Source organism: Phocoena sinus, chromosome 5, assembly GCF_008692025.1.
Source record: "Phocoena sinus isolate mPhoSin1 chromosome 5, mPhoSin1.pri, whole genome shotgun sequence".
NCBI lineage: Eukaryota > Metazoa > Chordata > Mammalia > Artiodactyla > Phocoenidae > Phocoena > Phocoena sinus.
Window position 1 is genome coordinate 272,777 of NC_045767.1, and position 22,689 is coordinate 295,465.

General features: G+C 58.4%; 1 protein-coding gene across 2 annotated transcripts in view; it reads right to left on the reverse strand.

Moving 5' to 3' along the window:
- Nucleotides 1-486: 486 nt before the first annotated feature.
- The window catches only part of CPLX1 (complexin 1), a 37,820-nt gene continuing 15,617 nt past the window's right edge, over nucleotides 487-22,689 (reverse strand). For both annotated transcript variants that reach the window (XM_032632818.1, XM_032632819.1), the window contains exons 3-4: nucleotides 9,098-9,273; nucleotides 487-2,259 (exon numbers count right to left, since the gene is read on the reverse strand). In XM_032632818.1, the coding sequence (XP_032488709.1) occupies nucleotides 2,062-2,259; nucleotides 9,098-9,273 (374 nt within the window). In that variant the 3' untranslated portion in view covers nucleotides 487-2,061. The remainder of the gene's footprint in view (nucleotides 2,260-9,097; nucleotides 9,274-22,689) is intronic.

Sequence of the window (22,689 nt, forward strand, 5' to 3'; positions counted from 1 at the left end):
GAGGGCACAGGGAGGAGGGATGGCACCACCAGACCAACGATGGGCAGGACCCCAGGGCTGAGCCTCAGCTCCCCGCTGGGCCCAAGGTGTGGCCAGCACAGTGGGACCCGGGCCCCAGGGCCCGGTATAGCTGTGGGGCAGGAAAGGCCAGGGATGGGGCCTGTGCTGCAGGTGGGAGACTTGGGGGGAGGGGGCGCTGAGGGAAGGGCCGGGCTGCATTTCAAGGGGAGATGACTCTGGCCGGGACTTCCTTAAGGAGAAAGGGCAGCGAGGAGCCCCTGCAGTGGCCCCAGCAAAAGGGGAAGGTGTTCCCATCCGGCCAGGTGCAGGGGCTAGTGGGGGTCGTCCAACAGGGCCCAAAGGGTGTGCATCCCGGCCCTCCCGCCATGACCCCGGCTGCACCCTCCACCCCCATCGCCTCCCAGGGAAATCAGGGCTCCGGAGGGAATGGCCACACGCATTAAATCACTGTGGTGTTTATTGGCTGTGATTCCATCCAGAGAGAACACACGCAGCTGCCCCCGACATGCAGGAGGAAGCGCAGGCGCCGGGACAGACGGACAGAGGACATCCACGGTCTACACTAAGCTCGGCTGCTTGGGCGCCCCACGCGCTGGGGACAGGATGCGGGGTTTCTACGAGACGACGCCCTGTCTGCTCAGAGCTGGCTTTTTAAAGTGTGAAAACAGGCATTTAAAAAAGACGAGGAACCGGGAGGTGTCGGGGCGCAGCGCGGACGGCGGGGGATGGTGGGGGTGGGCGCCAGGGGTCGGTATTGCCGTCTAGTCGTTATGGCTTCTCTAAGGAGCTGGGGAGGGCCGCACCCCGGGCCCGCAACACTGGACACGATGAACTTTAGATGTGGACAGAAAGGACCCCAAGGACCGAGGTGATGGGCTTTCTGTCGAGATAAAACTCCTCAAACACAGAAGACCTCATTTACCTGAGATTCGACATATTGTGATGCAAATTACAAGGGCAGAGGCCACGGGGGAGCTGGGAGGTCCGCGGTCGTTTCCGTCCAACCCGGCGGGCTCTGCGGCTGGGACGACCCCCTCGAGGGCCTGCAGGGAGCGGGGCCGGCCTTCCGCGCCACACCCTCCTGCCGGTGCACAGCGCTCGGCCCACAGGGCTCTGGGCCCCCTCCCAGGTTCTGGGTGAAGGTGTGGGTGTTCGGAGGGTGAGGGCAGGGCGTCCCCCGAGCAGCCTCGGAGTGGACAGGAGGTGCCAACCAGGGAGGGGAGTGTGCCGGGCTCAGCTGGGCTGCTCACGGACGCCGAAGAGCTTGAGCGACAGGGGTGTGTGAAGGACGGGGGTCTGAGAGTGTCCCCCTAAGCCTATCGCTTTCTCTCCCTTCGTGGAGAGGAGAACGGGCCACAGCACTCCTAAGAAGCAAAGCCTTCCCGAGGAGGGGGCCGGAGGACAGACACAGGTGGACGAAGAAGGGAAGGGGCGCAGATGGAGAGCGGTGGACGGCAGATTCAGCAACCCGGGCGTCGGTGCGGGGTAGGGCTTGGGGTCCAGGCTGACCCCGGGGGTTGAGCCCCAGGCGCCAGCTGCTCGCCCCTCCCAGCCCCCACCCCGGCCTCACGACCGCGCCCCGAACTATGGCTGTGCTTCCGAGTGTGAGCCCGACAGGCGCCCACCAACGCAGGGCCGCCCCTTTTGGTGTCCCTGGCCACGGGCCCTGCTGGGTGGGCGGTGAAGGGAGGAGCGAGAAGGGGCTTCCCAGGCTGTGGGGCAGGTCCAATCCACCCGCTGCCGGAGGAGCCCGTGGGCTAGTCCCCGGGGCCTGCAGCCCGGACCGCGGGGGCCGTGGGGGGGCCGGGCGCCCCTCCCTCGGAGGCGGTGGCGATCGCGGTGCGGGGATGGGGTGAGAGGCGGGCGGAGGCTCCCCAGGCTTGAGGGGGCCAGGCAGGCGGTTAGACCTAGGGCTATGGCTTATATTGGCGTTGGGGGGCTGCACTCTGCTCCCGACATCCCTTCAGGCGCCTCCGCGGAGGGCAGGACGGGGGTGGGCGAGGGGGCGGGGCTCCGGGCTCCTGTCCAGCTCCTGGGGCGTTACTTCTTGAATATGTCCTGCAGCGGCCCGGGCAGGTACTTGATGACCGTGTCCAGGATGCTCTCCTCCTCTGCCTCCGGCTCGTCCCCGCAGCCCGGCGGGATGGCCCTCTTGGGCCGCGTCAGGCTGCCCTCCGCGCTGGCCTCCATGGCGGCCTGGGCCTCGGCCTCGCGTTCCTCCTTCTTCTTGATGCCGTACTGCGGGGGACAGGGCGGGCGGGCTCAGGCGGGCAGGTCCCGGCCCCGGGTGCCGGCCCCGGGAGGGGCGCTCTCGGGACCCGGGCGGGCTAGACCCACCCTGCGCTGGCGGGATCGGCCGAGAGGCCTCTGGAGGCAGCACCTGCGGCTGAGAAAGGCGTGTGCGGGAGCGGACGACCACCAAGACCCCCGGCAGGGGCGGTCCCCACCCCGGAGGCTGCCGGGAGGGGCGGGGGCGACGGCGGGAGCCTGGACAGGGGACCCCGCTGAGGGCGGAACCACGGGAGAGGGAGCGGGGGAGGGGGAGGACGAAAGTCGCGGTTCTCCGTGGGGGCGGGGCGCTGAGGCCGTGGCCCCGCCCACCCCTGGCCCCGCCCCCGCGGTCCCGCCTTCCGGGGAAGTGGGCGCAGTCCTCAGCCCGCCTTGGGCTGCGGTCCCGGAGCGAAGGGAGCCGGGGCAGAACGCCTGCCCACAGCGGTGGAGAAGCCGGTGTTCTGTGGGTGGCGGGCCCCACGCAGCCCAGATCCTCGGTCCAGCGACATGTGGCCACACCCTCCTGCCTGGCCAAGTACCCCCGGATGCCACCAAGACCCCAGTCCCTGGAGGGTCACTCTGCATGCTCCGTGTCCGGCGGTCACTTCCAGGTGGATGTCCTGGAACCCCATCTAGGTGTGACCTCAGCAACACCCCTGGGCACTGCTGAGCGCCCCCAATTCTGGTTTCCTGCGTGTGTCTCTGCCCTGAGCCCTCTCCCAAATCTCCCCTCATCAGTGGATTGAATGGTGTCCCCCCAAAATTCATGTCACCTGGAACCTCAGAATGTGACCTTATTTGGAAATAGGGTCTTTGCAGATATAATTAGGTAAGAATAGAGATGAGCTCTTCCTGGGCCCTAAATCCAAAGAGAGTTTCCCTGTGAGAGAAAGAAAAGGATGCACAGAGTAGAAGGTGAAAACGGAGAAAGGGTTTGGAACGACGTGTCACAAGCCAAGGACACATGCATTGCCGGAAGCCCCCAGAAACTAGAAGAGAGAAGAATTCTCCCCCTCAGGTTTCAGAGGGAGCACAGCCCTGCTGACACCTTGATCTTGGGCTTCTAGCCTCCAGAACTGAGGAAGGAAGTTTCTAGGAGACGAGCCCCCCTCCGCCAGGCCGATCAGCGTCCTCACCAGCCCTCCCGGATGCGCGTGCGCCTGCGGCCATGCGGCCATGAGACCAGGGAAACGCCTCCTGCCCTAGGGCTGCTGGGAACCTGGTGGGACCAAGCTGGCCTGGTGCATTGGGGGGCAGGTCGCCCATCTGGGGGGCAGAGCTCAGGACCCGCCCAGGCTGGGGAGAGGGGTGCCCCTTGGCCAGGTCTGCGGTCCTGGCTCACACATTAGGGAATGTCTGGGAGCAGAAGCACTGATGAGGTAAAGAGGAAGCACTGGGGAGCACGTGTGGGCGTCAGCGATGGTGGACTATCCGTTACTGACAGGCTGCAGAACCCTCCCGGGGAGCACACAGTGCAGGACTGCTGGCCCCGGGGAGGATCCTCCATGCCCCGCCATCTCTCCTCACCAGCCCCTCCTGGAAGAAGCGGTGGGCTCTCCTCCTGGTGCCTGTGGCGGGTGTGTGGGTGTGTGGGGGGGGAAGGGCACCCTGGCCCTCCAAGAAGACCCTTCCCTCTGTTTCCAGGTTGGGGGGGTGGGGGCTGGCTGTATCCCACTCCCCAGCTTACTGAGGGAAACCTCTGCGCCCACCTCCTCCCTCGAGGCCGCGGATGGCTTCAGGCATGGCGGAGGCAAGGCCCCCGTTCAGCAGAGTCTGAAGAGGGAGGCCATGCTCTCGGCCCACCGGTGACCAGAGCGCAGCCTGGGTCCCCTCAGCCAGAGGAGGCAGGGATGACAGGTCTGTCTACCCTTCTTCAGCAGGGGCTCCAGGCAGCCTGAAGGCCCCTGTGCACCGTGAACAAGAGCCAGGAGCGGGGAGAGGGTCTCCATGCGGGGTGGGGGGCATGGGGCACCAGAGTATATTCTGAGCAGCGGCACCACCCAGAGGGGCTCCCCACTGAGCACCGTCAGGTCAGCTCAGGGCGGAGAGTGCGACAAGCCGACCAGACTGCAGCCACTCGGGTGGACTGGGCCTAGGAGCACAGCCCTCCTCCCGGGTCACCACACCCGCTGCGACCTCCTCACCACGGGGGCTGTGGTGGCCGAAGCCCACACACACTCACAGCAAAGGTGCACATGCTCAGGGGAACACACGGTGCTGGCGGAACGGCCAGGTGACAGTGGCACACACGTAAGAGCGGGAACATGCGGTATGTGGTCGAGCAGAGGGGCCTCCCTGACTCGGGGTTGGGAAGGGACCTGTGTCAGGTCCTCCCCTCTAGGGTCCAGGAAGGAGACTCCAGGCTCCAACCCAGCTGCTCCAGAGGCTCATTCCGAGGCTAACGCCACTCTGGGCACACCTGAGGGCCACCTTACTCTCTGGGGTGCCGCCAGAGCCTGGCTCTGATGTGGTCTGGCTGAGAACCGGTTTGGACACCCCCCATCCTCCCGAACCACTGAGACGGCAGGGCCCCACCGCACACCCTGTGGCCGGGAGGGAGCCCAGGGCGGCCGGCACCCTGGGCAATGCGGTACTCCTTACTGGTGGGAATCCGTATGTGCCCACACCTGTTACTCTCAGCACAAACCTGGGATGTGGGGGCCGGACCGACTCGGACCCACCAGCTCGGCGCTGGCTTGAGGGTGGTTGTGGCTCGAGGCTGCGGAACGTGGGCAGCTGGAAGCACCAAACCTGGCAGTGCGTGCGCAAACCAGAAGGTGGGTATGCAAATCAGGAAGAGCGTATGCAAATGACGCAGGTGGGCCAGCCTCCCCTCCAACCTGGACCCGCGCAGCGCAGCGCCTGCCGGCCCGTGAGATGATAAGTCCCGAATGCAGACGAGGTCGCCTGGGGAGCCGGGCGCCCAGACGACGCGTGACCCCGGCCCGGCCCCCCGGCCCCCATCTGATGGAGCCCCCGCCCCGACCCGATGGGGCCCTGTACGGCGCAGCTCGATGGGATCCCGTGCCATGCAGCTCTGTACCCTCTTCTCCGACCAGCCTTGAGGTCTGGAGGTGGGTGGGGAGACACGGCACCAGGAGCCCCGGGGCCAGCGAGGGCCACTGGGGGAGCCACACCTGAAGGCCAGGGTTCCCACCTGTGGGGAGCAGGAGGGCAGCAGGGGGCTGCCTAAGCACGCCGACTGGAGAAGGGCTCTGAGGACATGGGTGTCCGGCGGACTTCGCGGGGGCAGGGCGAGGGGGAGGGGTCGGTGGGCAGGGGCGCCAGGCGCTGAGCTCCCCTCAGAGTCAGGACAGCTAGGGCTAGGGGTGTGCTCTGGCCTGCACCCTGCATCGCCAGGGGGCACCTGGGGCTCCTGGGGCTCCAGCGTCCAGAATGTGGCAGGCCTGTCCTGAGCTGCCTCTGACCCACGAGTGGGGGCAGCTCACCATCGCCCTCTTCCCTGCACACTCCCAGGCCTGGCCCAGTGGCCACCGCCTTGGTTAGCTCTGCAGTCACCCGGGAAAGGCCCCCACCCAGCGGACTCAGCTCTGTGGTGGTCAGGGGGCCCCAGCAGGCATCTGTGTGCTCCCCAACACACCCCACACCGTCCCTGCAGGACGCCCTCCGGGAACGGGCCCTGGCGCACTAGTCCCGCCTAAACCCCCTACAGCAGGAGAGCTGCTCTGGCAGGGCCGGTGAGGAAACCTGGGCCCAGCCGGTGCGTGGGGCGGGGGCCAGCTCTGACCCCTGCCCTGGCCACTGGACTCAGCGGACACCACCCCGGCCCCTAGGCGGCCCAGATCAGACCCCGGATGTGCGCAGGAAGCAGGCCCGGGCACGGTGGGATGAGGCCTGCCGCTGCGGCTGGTGGAGCCACGGCGGGTCTGGGGGTTGGCGGGGGTTATAGGAGCAGCCCGGGGCCCTTGCAGGCGGTTCAGAAGCGAAGGCACTCACCCGCCCAACGCGGGCCCCAGATGGCGGGGTGCTCGTCTGGGGAAGCAGAACCCCTGCCCAGGGTACCCACGGGGCACAGGCTGGAGGGCCCTGGGGCTCTGCCAAGGGGTGCAGCCTTCCGTGTGGCCGCCCCGGAAGCTGGGGTCCTGAGCACAGGGGAGCACATGATCCATCGCCCGTCCCTGGCTGGGGGGTGGGGGTGGGTGAGGGTCACCCTGCCCCCTGGCCTCACATGGAGCCGCAGGACCTCAGCTGCCCTGAGGGTGGGGCACATCCCCACTTCCACTGGGACTCACTCTGTGACCTTTAAGTCCCACTAGATGTCCCAGAGGACGAAGAGGACCCTGGAGCTGATGCCTATTCACTCACTCATCACTCACTCACACACTCACACATTTACTCACTCACACACGCACTCATTCACTCACTGCTAGCTCAGCATCCAAGCGCAGGTGCAGGCCGGCAAAGCTCCCGTCCTCCCCGTGAGGGCAGGACAACGAACAGCTCACACGTAGAAAGCATGAGCGCATCAGGTGAAGGCAGGTGCAAAGCAAAATGAAACAGGCAAGGAGTGGGGGGGGGGGTGGAGGAGCCTCAGGGAGCTCCAGAGAGGAGCAGTCAGCCATGCAAAGGCCCTGGGGCAGTGGGAGCCCCGTTGGGGGCAGGGAGAGGTCACCGCACACGTAGGGCTGGGGCCCTGGGAGAAATGGGGGCCACTGGCGGGTGTGGAGAGAGGAGGGACAGAAGGGCCTTTCCTATTAAAGGCAAAACGAGCGGAGTGTTTTATGCACAGAAACCCACACTGTCAGCACCTGCCCCACCCACACCCTGGCTGAGCCGTGGCCCCAACCTACATGCATACCTGAGCCCCTGGACAGTTCCCGAGGCTTGGGGCAGGGGCTCACCGGGCAGCTGGCTCACAAGGGGGGAGGCTGGGGAAGCCGTGCCCACAGTGCCACACCCCCAGGGGGCTCCGACCTGGTCACACACTGTGACCTGTTTTGGGGGCTTGAGGGCTGGGACGAATAAGTTCACCCCCCAGGACTCCCCACTACGTGTCCACCTGGGGCCAAGCCATGGCTGGCAGGCTGGCTGAACACAGATGGACAGTGGGCAGACGGACCTCCTCATCCTTCCCCCCCATCTCTTGGTCTCTGTCCCACTCTCGGGGCTACCCCCCATTACTCCCCTCTCAGAAGATACTCTGCCTGGGCGGCTCTCACTCTGTCTGTCTCTCTGTCCCTCTGTTTCTGTCTGTATCTCTGTCTCTGCCTCTCTATCCTCTGACTCCCGCCAGCCCTGTCCTCCATTTCCCGATGGCTACGCTGATGTCCCCCAGCACAACCTGAGTGGGGTCTGGCCGCCTCTGCCGTCTGATCCATGGTGCGCACTTCCTGGCTCTTCCGCAAACAGCTCAAAAAGCCTTGAGTCCTCAACTCAGGACGGCAGCAGGGCTGGTCCTGGGGGTGGGGGGCTCATGAGCTGCCATCCCAGCAAAATCAACTCGAACTTTCTGCAGGTCCCAGGAAAGGTGTCCAGTGACCAGTGGGGGGAACATCGGGGTGAGTGGCGGCCATGCCCCCATCAATGTGGGGGACCCCTTGTGGGCTCAGAGACCTGCAGGCGCCCCGCCTGTGCCCCCACCTCAGCTTCCGCGTCAGGCTGAGGTGCTGAGACACCAAGTAGGTGGGAGGGTTCCGCGGTCCGAGCCGTCCCGCCCCGAAGCCCGGGCACCTTGGCTGGTCCCCCTAGGGCTGGGGACTGCAGAGATGCCCTCAGGAGGCCCCCACCGCCCCCACCTGGCCCCCTACCCACAGATTTCACGCCCAATGTCTGGGAGCACTTCCCTCAGGCCCAGAGACGGGGTTGTCGGGGTGAGGGGCCAGGACAGAAGCAAGCGAAGCAGCATCCCCCAAACTGAGTTCCCCACCTGGGCCCCAGGACCCAGTGACAGGAATCGAGCACCTTCGACGGAGGAGCCTGGCCTGTGCGGGGCCAAGGGTGGCGGGCGAGCCCCGAGATGGTGTGGACCTTGGGAGGCCACGTGGCTCAGGGACGCCCTGGTCTCCTAGGGAGGGCTCCTGTCCTCCACCTGGCGCCCAGCCCAGCCCACTCCGGACAAGGCCAGAGCTGCTGCCCCACACTTGCCCTCTCCCGGCCTCTCCAGCCCTTCTGACTCAGGCGCTGGATGGGCAACTGAGGCTGGGCGGTGGGCATGCCCCTGGGGCACAGCCCACCTGTGGCCTAGCTGCCGACTCAGCCTCATACACCCGCCCCTGCTCTGGGCCTCGGTTTCCGCACCTGGAACGATGCTCTCACTGCCCTCACGCACAAGGGAAGGTCGCCCAGATGGTTCTGGAAAAGGTCGTGGTCTCCAGCTTGCAGCCAGCCCCCAACCAGACCTCACAGATCGCAGGTCCGCTCCCCCAACACCCTGCTTGAGGCCCACCCAGGAGTGGTGAGGTGCCTCCCCCGCCCATGACGACCCACCCACCCAGGGCCTGCCTGTGGGCCAGCCCCTGACTGCGCTGCGCTGCCCCCCCGCCCCCGCTCCGGGCGGACCCCCGCCGGGTCCTCTGGGGCAGCCCCGGGGTCGGCAACAGGAAGAGCTGGGCTAGGGTTGACCCCGTGTGAGGAGCCCGGGAGCATGGGAGCGGGTCCCTGCCGTCAGGCCCAGGAAGGACTCGGGGCCGCGCAGAGTGAGCCCCGTCCCGGTGAGCCCGTGTGGCAGGCGTGCACCCCGGGGTGCGGTGACCCCGGCGGCCTGTGCCCCTCCCGCCGGACCACCCCAGGGTCTGCTCTAGAGCTGCAGAGGAGGGGGCGAGGGGGCCCCGCCCCGCGCGCGCACCTTGTCGCGGATGCCCTGGCGCATGACCTCCCGCTCGGCCTCCATCTTGGCGTACTTGGCCTTGCGCTCCTCCTCCTCCTGCCGCAGCGCCTCCTGCCGCTCCTCCTCCTTCTTGGCGGCGTCAGGGTCCTTCTCCTCGTCGCCCCCGAGCATCTTGCCCATGTCCTTGGTGGCCCCTGGGCACAGGGAGGCGGCAGTCAGGCCGGGCCCGCCCTCTCCCTGCCCCGCTCCCGTCCAGCAGGGCGGCGGCCTCAGGCCTCTGGGCCGCGGCTGCGTGTGCGTGAGCTCCTGGGGTGGAGCGTGTGTGTCTGCCGGTGTCTGAGGGCAGCTGTGCGTGTTGTGCGCGCGCGTGCCTGCGCGCGTGTCTTCTCCAGGCCCGAGTGCAGCAGAGGCTCAGCCTCCCCAGCGTGGCAGCGTGGCTGAGTGCACGGCTGTGTGGGCTGAGGCGCCGGGACAGGCGACAGGCGTCTGGCGGGCTCTCGGTCACTGTGCAGGGCTCCACTTTCCTCGTGAGCTCCTGACTCACAGGCGACAACAAACACCTCCTCGGATGCCCTCTCTGGCTCGGCCCCCGGGACAGAGATGCGTAATGACTGCCTCAGAGCGTGGTCCTGGCCCGCGGTGGCCCCAGCCCCACTGCACCCGGATGCACGGGCGTCATGGGGAGGGGAGCGCAGGGGTTAGCGCTGCGGGCCAGCCGACCTCAGCCCCCGCGGCCAGTCACCCAGAAGCGCCCCGCACTTACCCACACACGGCCTACAGGCGTGAGGCCAGCGCCCCGTCACCCCTGCACTCCCCCTGGGAACCAGCCACGCTCCTGAGTGGACCCCGGGCCAGGGTGCTGCCCTGTGACCGCCGTCCTGTCCCCCGCCTCTCCAGCCACCGGTCTCTGCAGGTCCTGCCTCTGCCCTCTCATCCCGTGATGGTCCCTCCCAAGCGCGGCCCAAGGCTAGCTGAGTCCGCGCCTCGGGAACAAGCCGCGAGGCCCCTCTACGCCCACATCCAGGGGTGCCCCCTTCCCCGCCCTGGCTTCGAGGCCCGGCTCTGTCCTGCCCGCTTCTCTCGGAGTCTCCGCTGCGCTGTCCTCAGCGCTCCAGGGACTCCTGTTCTGAGGCTGCACAGGTCCGTGCAGCACGGAACCTGGAGAGACTCCCTGCCCTGCAGACACCTGCACCAATGATGCATCTGCCGGTTCCTCGGGAGTGACACGTGCATCTGCCCCCGTGTGGGCAGAGGGAACCATTTGGTGGGAAGGGGGCAACTTCTGGTTGAGTGCTCTGGGCTGAAAACTAGACCTCCGTCGGGCCGGGCCACACCTGCACCACGTGGGCCTTCCTAGCTGCTGAAACTACTACAGGGTCGCAGGGTAGTTGCCACCACAGTCACTGCAGGGACGGGGAGCCCGCCTGGATGGGGCTCGGCCGATGGCACAGATACAGACGCTAACAGAAAACCAAGAGCCTCGTGTCAGTTTCCACCCACATCTTCAGAATTCTGCAAAGGAGATTTCAAGCCAGTGGCTCAAGAAACTGGTCATGAGCAGGGCTGCTGATACACTGTCTCATCGCTCCCTGGATGAGGGGCTGGCATCTCCCCACCTCTGGGGCCGCCGTCCCCGGCAGGCGGTGAGGCAAGCAGGGACAAGCCCCAGTCCACGAGCAGCTGCAACCTTCCCAGCCTCCCTGGCCGGCGGGCCAGCTTCTACGCAAACTCCCCCCTTGAACAAGCTCGTTCACACTAAAGTGAGAGTGACCGATAGCTCCTGCTGCCCCCTGGAGAGTGCTGGCATCTTAAGGCAGAGGTGGGCGAACCAGTCTCGTCTACCTCTCTCTCCCAAGAGGAAAAGTGGGTGGAGGCTGGGGTGGGGGCTGGAGGGGCCTCCCTGCCTGGGTGGTCTGGGGCCCCAGACCTGCTCCTCCGACGTGCTGTGTGGGCTCTGGGCCTAGTGGTCCAACAGGCGTTTACTGAGCACCCGCTGTGTGCTGAGCTCTGCACACCAGGAGCCCCACCCCAGACCAGGGGTCTGGCCCTGCCCCCACTGGAGCGCCGGGCTGGCCCCCCGGAGGCAGAGAGGGCCCAGGGGGGGCTACCCCAGCACGCGGAGGGGACTCTGGAGGCCGATGGTCTCTCCACGGCCAGGGCGGGGCACCGACGCTCACTCGACCGCTGTGTGGACGCTCCCGGCACCAAGATCGGCACCGACGCTGCGGGCCCTCCCCCGTGGTCCCCGCCCTTCGCCCGACCCCGCCTCCGCACGCGGCCCCCGCACCGTCCCCACACGGTGCCCAAGGCTGGACCGAGAGCCGCAGCCCAAGCCTCCTGAATCCCAGGCGGGGGTCCCGCAGCCGGCCGTGCCGGCCACGTAGAGGTGTGGGCACAGGGGCCGACCCCACCCCTGCCCTAGCTCTTCTCGGAGCCTCACCTTGCCGGTGACTAGGGAGGGGGGTGCCGGGGCAGGGGCGGCGGGTCCCAGCCCTCCTTGACAGTCAAAGCCCCGGGGACGACCTCAGTGCAGGATGAGGTGGCGGTGCCTCTCTAACCCTGGCGCAGGTCCCACACTTGGGTGCAGGTTACGCAGAAACCCAACAGCTAGGGAGAACTTTCTAGAACAGCGTTCGCGGGGTGCCCGCACAGGAGGAGACGGGGTCTGCCCACACACCGGCCTGTGGATGGTGGACAGGAGCTGGCCCGGGCCTGCCCTGGCCTCCGCCTGCCGTCCCTCAGTCCACGGCCCTCAGGTTCTCCGCCCTCCCTGACGTAACACCCACCCCGACTCTGTAGGAGATGAAGATGCTAAGACTTCTCTGCAGGCCTGCAGCGGGGAGCGGGGGGCGACGTGGAGCGAGGGGCTGCGATGCTCCTACCTCAGGGCCTTCGCACCTGCCGTTCTTCCTTGCGCTGAATTCCTGAACCTCCTCCTACTTGCTCCCAACCCAGGGTCTTTCTCGACAGGTTTTCCTGGGACTCCTTGTGTGCACTGGTGGCCCCTACGGTCAAAACCCTTCTCAGCATTCACCACCTTGAATGCATCCAATTACGCTACCTCATACCTGATGGAAACGATGTCTATTTAAACAGTACGTAAATTAAAGCTGATCCCTAAAACTTCATTTTGAAATAATTTTAGGTTTACAGAAGAGTCACGCAGGTAGTCCAAGGGCTCCTGAACGCCAGTGGCCAGCATCACCCCGTGTTGACCCTGGTACGTTCATCAAAGCGAAAATAACCTACACTGTGCCATCAGCCAAACCACAGGCTGTATTCAGATGCCACCACTTTTTCCACTAATGTCCTTTTTCCGTTCCAGGATCCAATCCAGGGTACCATATTGCATTTAGACTAAAGTCAACTTTTTTAAAAGAGAAAAATACTTTTTAAACTTGAAATAAAACCATGGGAAAACTTATGAAATTTAACAAAAAACTAAAAAACACCTAAATAAAGAAAGATAATTGTCACGCTTATGGATGGGGAGACTCCGTAATGTAATGTCTGTTCTCCACAAACTGAGTCACACATCTGTGCAATCGCACTCAGACTCTCAAGAGCTGGAAAGGGGGGATTCCCTGGTGGTGCAGTGGTTGGGAATCTGCCTGCCAATGCAGGGGACACGGGTTCGAGCCCTGGTCCGGGAAGATCCCACATGCCGCGGAGCAACTAGGCCCGTGAGCCACAACTACTGAGCCTCCGCGTCTGGAGCCTGTGCTCCGCAACAAGAGGGCCGCAACAGTGAGAGGCCCGCGCACCACGATGAAGAGTGGCCCCCGCTTGCCACAACTGGAGAAGGCCCTTGCACAGAAACGAAGACCCAACACAGCCAAAAATAAATTAAGAAAAAAAAAAAAAAAAGAGCTGGAAAGGAAATTCTCTGACAACTAGCAAGTGAAGAGTGTTGCATAAAGAAATGCAAAGGCCCCTGGTCAGGAGACACCGCAGGGGGAAGCAGAGGAGGTGAGCCTCCTGCCAGGAGGGGCCACCATGCGTGGGACATAGCATGCAGTTCTGCAGAGGAGGGAGGCAGAGTGACCGAGTGGACAGACTGCCTGTAGACCCACAGACACACAGACACGGGGCTCGGACATGTGGCCAGTGACAGGAGGGGCTTCGGAACCCTGGAGAAGAGAGCCATATTTCCCTGGGGTGACTGAGCTCCTTGCGAGAAGCGTGAAACTAGACACTCACGTGACGCCACACATTTTTATTGACTATCAATCTGAATATGACCCCAAGATAGAGCGGGCCCTGCTCACCACAACTAGAGGAGGCCCGCACACAGCAGCGAAGACCCAACGCAGCCAAAAATAAGTAAATAAATAAATAAATTTATTAAAAAGAAAAGTAATAAAAAGAAAAACAATTCCATTCGCAATGCTGACAAAAACATACAAATCTATGACTATATTGTTAATAGATGTGCAAGTCTGTTTTACCTAAGACTATAGAATTGTTGAGAGAAGTCTGAAACGACCTAAACGAAGAGATACACCATGTTCATGGGCTCAGCACTGCTATGAGATCAGTTTTCCCGAACACTGGCTTCAGTGCAATCCCAAACAAAACGCAAATAGGCTTTTTTGAACAAATTTACCAGCTCATTCTAAAGTTTACATGGAAATGGCAAAAGGCCTAGAATAGACAAAACAATTTTGCAAAAGAAGAACAACTTTAGAGGACTTACCCTGCTTGCTTCCAAGGTCGACTACAATCCAGACAGTATGGTACTGACAGGAGAACTGACATGTGGACCCATGGAATGGAATAGACAGTCCAGAAATAGACCCACCCATATAGGGTCAAGTGAGTTTTTGACAAAGTTGCAAACATTATTCAGTGAAGGAAGGATAGCCTTTTCACAAGCGGTACTAAAACAATGAGATATTCCTACACAAACGCACAAATAAACTCATAAATGTCTTCCCTAACCTCACACCTTATACAAAGCTCAGTAACAGACCTAATGGAAAAGCTAACATTATAAAACTTCTAGAAGAAAGCATAAAAGAAAATCTTGGTGACCTTGACCTAGGCAAAGATTCCTTACACAGGTGACAAAAAGCACGAGCCTTAAAAGAAAAACTGATACATTGGACTTCATCAACAAAAAACTTTTGTTCTTCAAAAGACAGTGTTAAAAAAAAAAGAAAAAGAAAAGGCAAGACTGTGAGAATATATTTGCAGACCATACGTCTGATAGACTCTTATATCCAGAATACATAATGAACTCAAGGACAAGAACACAAACCACCTGGTTTTAAAAACAGAAGCTCTGAATAGACATTTTACCAGAGAAGAGACACGGGTGGCAAGTCAGAACCTGAAAAGATGTGCCCGCTCTTACACAGAGCTGATCAACACGCTCGGCCGTTAGGGTGCAAACCGAACTCACAGAGCAGGACCACCAGGCGCCCACACGACTGTCTACGATGAGAAAGACCAAGCATGTGCTCGGAAGCTGGCGGGGGGACCCAGGACCCTCGCCCGTGGCCGGCAGGATGGGGGGGATGTAGCCGCTTGGGACGGCAGTTGGACAGTTTCCTATAATTAAACGTGCACCTCCACCGCAATCCCACTCCTCGGCACCTACCCAGAGAAATGGAGACGCAGTGGGAACGGCATGTGCAGCCCCATCTGTAACAGCCCCAAAAGAGAGGCCCCTCAACGCCCGTCAGGAGGTGAACGGACACACGAAGGCTGGTCCGTCCACCCGGGGGCACTGATGCTCTCGGCAGTGTGGAGGAATCTCAAAACCTTTACGCTGAGTGAAAAAAGCCAGGCACAAATTCTATGACTTCACTTACGTCAACAGAAGTGCAAATCCGTGTATGGTGACCGCAAACACGTCAGGGTTGCCTGGGGCCCAGGGCAGGTGGGGGGCTGCGGGTTGCCAAGGGGCCGTGCAACAGTCAGAACCCAGGGAAACGCACTTTACCCAGGCAGTGCTCACCCGGCGTCAATCACATCACATCCAAACTGATCTAAAGCCCTAACAAACGAGCAATGAGACGTGTGATACAGGCCGTCTCCTCCAGTCGTCACCCGGCCGTCTTCCCCAGTCGTCACCCGGCCAGATCCAAGTAATGAAAAGATGACCAAACCCATAACTTCACAAGTTTGAGTTTTAGAAACATGTCCCTGATTAACCCTTAAGCTGAAGGGGAAATAAAACTGAAATTGTAAAAACTCTAGAAAGCAAAGAAAAATAAGCACTTTCTGTCTAAACTGGGATCCATGTGGCTAAACTGGGATCCACGGCTAAACTGGGATCCACGGCTAAACTGGGATCCACGGCTAAAACTGTTTTAAACTGGGATCCACGGCTAAACTGGGATCCACGGCTAAGCTGGGATCCACGGCTAAAACTGCTTCTGGAGGAAAAGTTATACCTTTAATTGTAAAGAAGAAAAAGAGAAAGTTTAGGAACTTCATTATTACCTTTAAAAAATTGTTTTGGGGCTTCCCTGGTGGCGCAGTGGTTGAGAGTCCGCCTGCCGATGCAGGGGACACGGGTTCGTGCCCCGGTCTCGGAAGATCCCACATGCCGCGGAGCGGCTGGGCCCGTGAGCCATGGCCGCTGAGCCTGCGCGTCCGGAGCCTGTCCTCCGCAACGGGAGAGGCCACAACAGTGAGAGGCCCGCGTAACGCATAAAAAAAAAAAAAAAAAAAAAAAAAAAAAAAAAATTGTTTTGGAGAGTCTACTGAATTTCATAAGGAGAAAAATTAAGGGGTATTATACTATAAAAGGAGATATCAAATTCTCTCTCCACACCCACCTCTTTTGCCGGTGACATGATCATATACCTAAAAAACTCATGACACTCCAGTGAAAACCAACCAGAACCAATGATGGAATGTGGCAGAATGACTAAGTGCAATATTTATAGATAAATGATTTTTAAATTTGCCTCATACTATCAATAACAAGCTAGAAACATAAATGGAAACAATGGTCCATTTACGATAATTATAAATGTAGAAAATCGGAATACGTTTAACAAAGAGACCTATGGCACCCGCATGTAGAAAATATCTCCGTGAATGTGATGGCTTTGCACAGACTCTTGAGGTTCCTGACGGGGTGGCTCAGTGTCACGAAGATGCCAGTTCCTCCGAAGTTAATATACGATTGTACACAACCTGGGTTACGCTTCCAACGGAAACTCCAACAATTCTTTTTTTTTTCTTTTTTGGGGGTTTAGATAAAGTTAGGGTTCACGTGGCAGAATAAGTGTCAGAGGAGATCTGATCCAGGTGCCTTACGGATGGGAAATGGCATCCCTGCTGTGGGTCCTGGAAACACCTGGAGAGTAACAGTGAGAAGGTCATTGACTGGAGATGTTGTTTCTTTTAAATTTTTTTTAAAAAATTATTTTATTTATTTATTTTTGGCTGTGTTGGGTCTTCGTTGCTGTGCACAGGCTTTCTCTAGTTGCGGCGAGCGGGAGCTACTCTTTGTTGTGGTGCGTGGGCTTCTCATTGCGGTGGCTTCTCTTGTTGCGGAGCACGGGCTCTAGGTGCGTGGGCTTCAGTAGTTGTGGCACATGGGCTCAGTAGTTGTGGCCCGCGGGCTCTAGAGCACAGGCTCAGTAGCTGTGGCGCATGGGCTTAGCTGCTCCACGGCATGTGGGATCTTCCCAGACCAGGGCTTGAACCCGTGTCCTGTGCACTGGCAGGTGGATTCTTAACCACTGCGCCACCGGGGAAGCCCTGGAGATGTTTTAAATGCGACCATGTCTATTGCTGGGGAGCCCAGGAAGGTGCCCCCAGAGTCTGGGCGGGGGTGTGCTCCCAGTGGGTTGGGCCGCAGTCACACTCAAGCCCATTCAGAATCCACTCACCCACCCACCCTGCCGGCCCCTCCCTACATCCATCCCAATGAACCACACGCGTCCCTGGAGAAGCGGGTGCTGAGGCCGCCGACTTGGCCTGTTTGTTTCGGTTGCAGCCTCTGCAAATGGCTGGAGACCAGCTGACCTCTAGGGCACAGGGCCACGCGGCCACGATGCCCCCATGTCAGGGAGTCCCAGGCGGCCGCGGGCGGGAGGCTCCACCATACGCTACGAGGGCCAAGTGCAGACAAGGAGAAAAAAATCCCTGTGTACGTTTTTATGATTATCTGAAGACAGAAAACAGATTGGCAGGTTACAAACCAGGTCCATGCCAAACCTGGATCCTAAAAAACACAGCCCGTGTTTTTTTCAGACTCATGGAATGTTCACGAAGAGCAACCGAATGTTCGTCCACAGCCTGAAGAGGCTCACCTCACGGTCATCAGGATGGCCATCATTTAAAACCCAAACAAACCAAAACCAACCCAGGGAACAAGTGTCGGCCAGGATGTGGAGAAACTGGAGACCTGTGCGCTGCTGGTGGGAACCTAAAATGCAGCTGTGTGGAAAGCAGTAGGGAGGCTCCTCAAAAAATTAAATATAGAATTACCATAGGATCCAGCAAATCCACTTTTGGGTATAAACTCAAAAGAACTGAAAGCAGGAACACTGAGAGAATTGAAAGTAGATGTATGTACCCCGTGCTCACAGCAGCAGCATCGCGATAACCCAAATGCCCACCGACAGATGACGGATAAACAAAACGCGGTCCATCCGTACGATGGAAGACCGTGCGACCTTTAAAAGGAGTGCAATTCTGCCGCACGCCACAATGCGGGTGAACTTGAAAAGTATCACGCTCAACGAAACAAGCCAGACACAAGAGGACAAATACTGTACGATTCCACTTACATGAGGTCCCTAAAGTAGGCAAAATCAGAGAGGCAGAAAGTAGATGGTGGGAGCCGGCGGGGGTCAGTGCTTCCTGGGGGCAGAGCCTCAGTTTGCGAAGATTGAAAAGTTCTGGAAACGGATGTTGACGGCTGCACAGCAACGTGAATGTACTTAATGCCACTGAACTGTGCACTTAAGAATAGTTAAGGGACTTCCCTGGTGGCGCAGTGGTTAAGAATCCGCCTGCCAGTGCAGGGGACATGGGTTCGAGCCCTGGTCCGGGAAGATCCCACATGCCGCGGAGCAACTAAGCCCGTGCACCACGACTACCGAGCCTGCGCTCTAGAGCCCAGGCTCTGCAACAAGAGAAGCCACCACAATGAGAAGCCCGCGCATGGCAACGAAGAGTCGCCCCTGCTCGCCGCAACTGGAGAAAGCCCGCACGCAGCAACGAAGCCCAATGCAGCCCCACTCCCCCCCAAAATAGTTAAAATGGCAAGTTGTATGTCATGTACGTTTTATCACAATAAGAAAAGAGAAAATTTAAATCAATTTATAATCCCGTGTCTCAAAAAAACATGTCAGGCTGCAGAGACAACCTCAACATGTTTTCAAAGTAGGAATGAGACCGAGTGTCTGATGGCGTCAGGAAAGCAGACAGCACGACAAACAGGGAGACTGGGAACAAAAGCCCTCCTCCCAACCCTACAGACGTGAAGTTTCTCTTATGCGTTAGAAAACACGAGTGAAACTACAGTCGCTGCATTTCTGGGAGCTTGAGAACCATGCGATGCAAGATCTAGTGAGATCTTCGGGGCAGCCAGCCTGCAAAACCCCTGGGCTCCGGCCTGGGGGCGGGGGGCAGGGGGAGGCGAGCTCAGCGACAGCAAGGGCACCGCCCTAAAGAGGTGGAGCTTCAAACTCCGTGGACGCGGACAGGCACCTGCTCGGGTCGAGGGGACGGAAAAGGGCACAAAGATATGCGAATTCAGGACAAAATGAGGGAGAAACAGCTGCATTAGACGTTAGATGTTAGAATGATCAAGTAACACCTTTACACTCTATCCATACACTTGAAAACCTGCGTGAAGTAGATTTTCTAAAAAGTGTTGTCAAAAACTCAGAACTATGCCTTAGAATTCACAGATGCATTCTTTCAAACAGTCAAGAAACAGATAATTCTTACGATATTTAGAATGTTCTTGGAAGGGAGGAAAAGAAGGAAATCCTCCCGTTTATTTCTGTGAAATCAGCACAAGAACGATGCCAAAACTCGGCTGGGGCGGGCCGGGCTCCCACGGAAACGGCAGTGCCAAACGCTAAGCCAGAGATGGGACTGAAGGCTGGCATTTCTTACAGAATTCTACAGAAAAGGTTCATTTTAGGGATGCAAAGGCGGCCCGATCAGAAAGCAGTTATGTGCCGACGCTGTTGGGGGCTCCCAGCCCGCCTGGTGCGGCAGGGACCGTGTGCCTGTTCCCAGCCCCCGCCCAGGGTCCCGCACGGCCTCTCCCTTCCTCTCCTGTGGAGGGTGTTGCGCTGAGGGGGCCGCCCCGCGGGCACGAGGGCAGCGGCTGAAGCTCTAGCTGTCCCCGGCCCGCCTGGAAAGAGGCCTCAGGCACCGTGGTCCACACACCTGACCATCCCAACGGCAGGCGTCCTCGGTAACACAACCCATCTTAAAGCCGCTTAATGGAGGCATAGCGGCCATAGTATAAATCACGCAATTAGACAAACGTGCACATCCATGAAGCCATCACCGCAGTCAGGACACTGGACACATCCGTCCTCCCGAGGTTCCTGGTGGCCCCGTGTAATTCCTCCCACCAAACCACGTGCAGACGACTTCTGACCTCCTTTCTGTGCCTGCAGGTCACTCCCCAGAATCTTATATAAACACAGTCACAGCACAGGCGGCCATCGCGGGAAGGGGCTGGCTGTTCACCGAGGTGGTGCTTTGCTGAGTGCCCACCGTTCCTTCCTCTTTCGGGCTGAGAGGGTGGGCACCGAGGGTGTGTCCGGTCACCGGTAACAGACACGGGGTTGCTTCCAGTTTGGTCTTTGTGGATAAAGCCGCACAGTCTTTGTGTGTGTGCCTGCCTCATTTGTCGTGGGGGGATACCCACGAGTGGGCACCGAGCTGTGTGGCAAACCGAGGTTCCACTTTTCAGGAACTGCCAACTGTTTTCCAAAGTAGTTGTGCCGTTTTAAACTCCCCCCGGCGTGTACGGGGCCCCATTGCTCCGCGTTCCCGCCGGCACGTGCTCCTAGGTGCCCCCGAAGTTCTAACCGCCACGGTGGGTGTGAAGCAGCCGCTGCCTTTCTCTCCTGAACAGGGATGTGAAGCATCTTTTTATGTGCTTAGTAGCTATTTTTATATCTTTTTTGACAGAATCCCTATTCAAATCGTTTGCACACTTTCAAAAATGCACTTTTTATTTTAGAACAGTCTTAGATTTACAGAAGAATTATGAAGAGAGGCAGTACGGAGAGTTCCCGCGCGCCCCGCAAACACGTAACGTTAGAGTCGAGGAGCCCACGTCAAGAACGTTGTTACTAACCGATTTCCACAGTGTCTGCCTGCGGTTCCCTCTCTGTTCCGGGATCCCGTCCAGGGGCCGTATATATATACGTCAGTCGTCACATCTCCTTAGGCGCCTCTGGGCTGCGACAATTTCTCAGACTTTCCTTGTTTGATGGCCTGGCCAGCTTTGACGAGCGCTTTGCGGGAATTTTGTTTGTCTCTCAATTAGGATTTGTCTGATGTTTTTCTCTTGATTAGACTGGGTGATGGGTTTGGGGAGGAGGACCCCAGGGGAGGCAGTGCCCTTCCCATCCCTTCCCATCCCATCTAGGTCACACTCTCGTTGTGACGTGCCACCTCGATCTCCCAATTTGAGCTGAGGGCTATGGTCCACCTCCTTGAGCTTCTGCCCATTTCTTTCTTTCTTTTTTTTTTCTTTAAAGTCATGTGCATGATATATATATATTTAATAGATTTTATTTATTTATTGGCTGCATTGGGTCTTCGTTGCTGCACGTGGGCTTCCTCTAGTTGCGGTCAGCAGGGGCTACCCTTCGTTGCGGTGCACAGGCTTCTCATTGCGGTGGCTTCTCTCGTTGCATAGCACGGGCTCTAGGTGAGCAGGCTTCAGTAGTTGTGGCATGCGGGCTCAGTAGTTGTGGCTCGAGGGCTCTAGAGCACAGGCTCAGTAGTTGTGGCGCATGGGCTTAGTTGCTCTGTGGCATGTGGGATCTTCCCGGACCGGGGCTTGAACCCGTGTCCCCCACATTGGCAGGCGGATCGTTAACCACTGCACCACTAGGGAAGCCCCTTCTGCCCATTTCTTGATTGGGTTGTTGATCTTATTATTGAATGGTAATTGGTATTCTGGATACAAGTCCAATTAATCTTCTTAACTAACTTTGTTCATCCCCACCCCCATTTCATTAATTTCTATTTTGATCTTTATTTCCTTTTTTCTACTTATTTTGGGTTTTGTTTGATTTTCTTTTCCTAGTTTCAGATGTTAGAAGTTGAAGTTAAGGCACTTTCCTGGTGGTCCAGTGGCTGGGACTCCACACTCCTAGTGCAGGGGGCCTGGGTTCAATCCTTGGTCGGGGAACTAGATCCCACATGCCACAACTAAGACCCGACACAGCCAAATAAAATATAAATAAATAAATATTTTTTAAAAAAGAAGTTGAAGTTAATCATCTGAGACTTTTCTTCATTTCTATTGAGGTGTTGAGAGATATAAATTTCCCTCTAAACATGACTTTCCTGAATCCCACAAATAACCGTTTTTTAATTTCCACTCAGTTTACAATAATTTCTAATTTCCGTCTTAATCCCTTCTTGGCCCCATGGGTTGTTTAGTTTCCAAATATTGGGGGGATTTCCCAGATATCTTTCTGTTGTGTACCTCTTGTTTCATCCCAATGTGGACAGAAAACACATTCTGCATGGCTGGAATCGTCTACGTTTATTGAGACTGGTTTTGTGGCCAAGAAGAAGGTCTATCTGGGTAAGTGCTCTGTGAGCTGTCATCTGAAGTGTCTGCAAGAAGAAGGTCTATCTGGGTAGATGCTCTGTGAGCTGTCATCTGAAGTGTCTGTAGAGTCAGTCGGCCAGGCCAGTTGGCAGTTTGCTCAGGTCTGTGCGTCCTTCTGAGTGTCACCACCCGAACCTGCAGGTTGTCTGTTTCTCTTTTAAGTTCTACCTGTTTTGGCCCACACGTCTTGAAGCTCAGTTATTACTTGTAGAAATGGTCGGGACTGTGGTGTCCTCTTGATTAACTGGCTCCTTTCTCACTGGGATAGGGCCGTCTTCACCCTCGGTCACAATCTTTGCTCTGAAATCTCTGTCTGACACTGACGTGGCCCCTCCAGGCTTCTTTTGATTAATATTAACATGGCTTCTCTTTTTCCATCTTTTTATTTTTCCCTTATTTGTGTCTTCATATTTCAGGTGGGTTTCTTATAGGCCTCATAAAGTTGGGTCTTGATTTTCTACCCAATCCAACATCTCCGCCGTTTACGAGAAGGCTCCCAAGAGGAAGAGCTGAAGAAGCCACAGATCACCAGGCATCCCTGAGAATAAGAAGAAGGGACGACCTCGGTTGTGGGGAAAATTATCCTGACTAAACATGGCTCTGATCCCACCTAACGAAGCCTAAAGGCAAGAAAGGAAAGAATCAAACTGTCTAAATAACCTGATCGCATACTGAGCAAAGTGCGTATATTTAGGAAAACAGAAATACCCAGCAGCAACAGGGTGAACGAACTCACAACGTGTGGCATCCGGAGAAAATCTTCCAGGCGCGCAGAGAAGTGGGGAGACACAAAGCATAACGAGGAAGGGCTGACAGC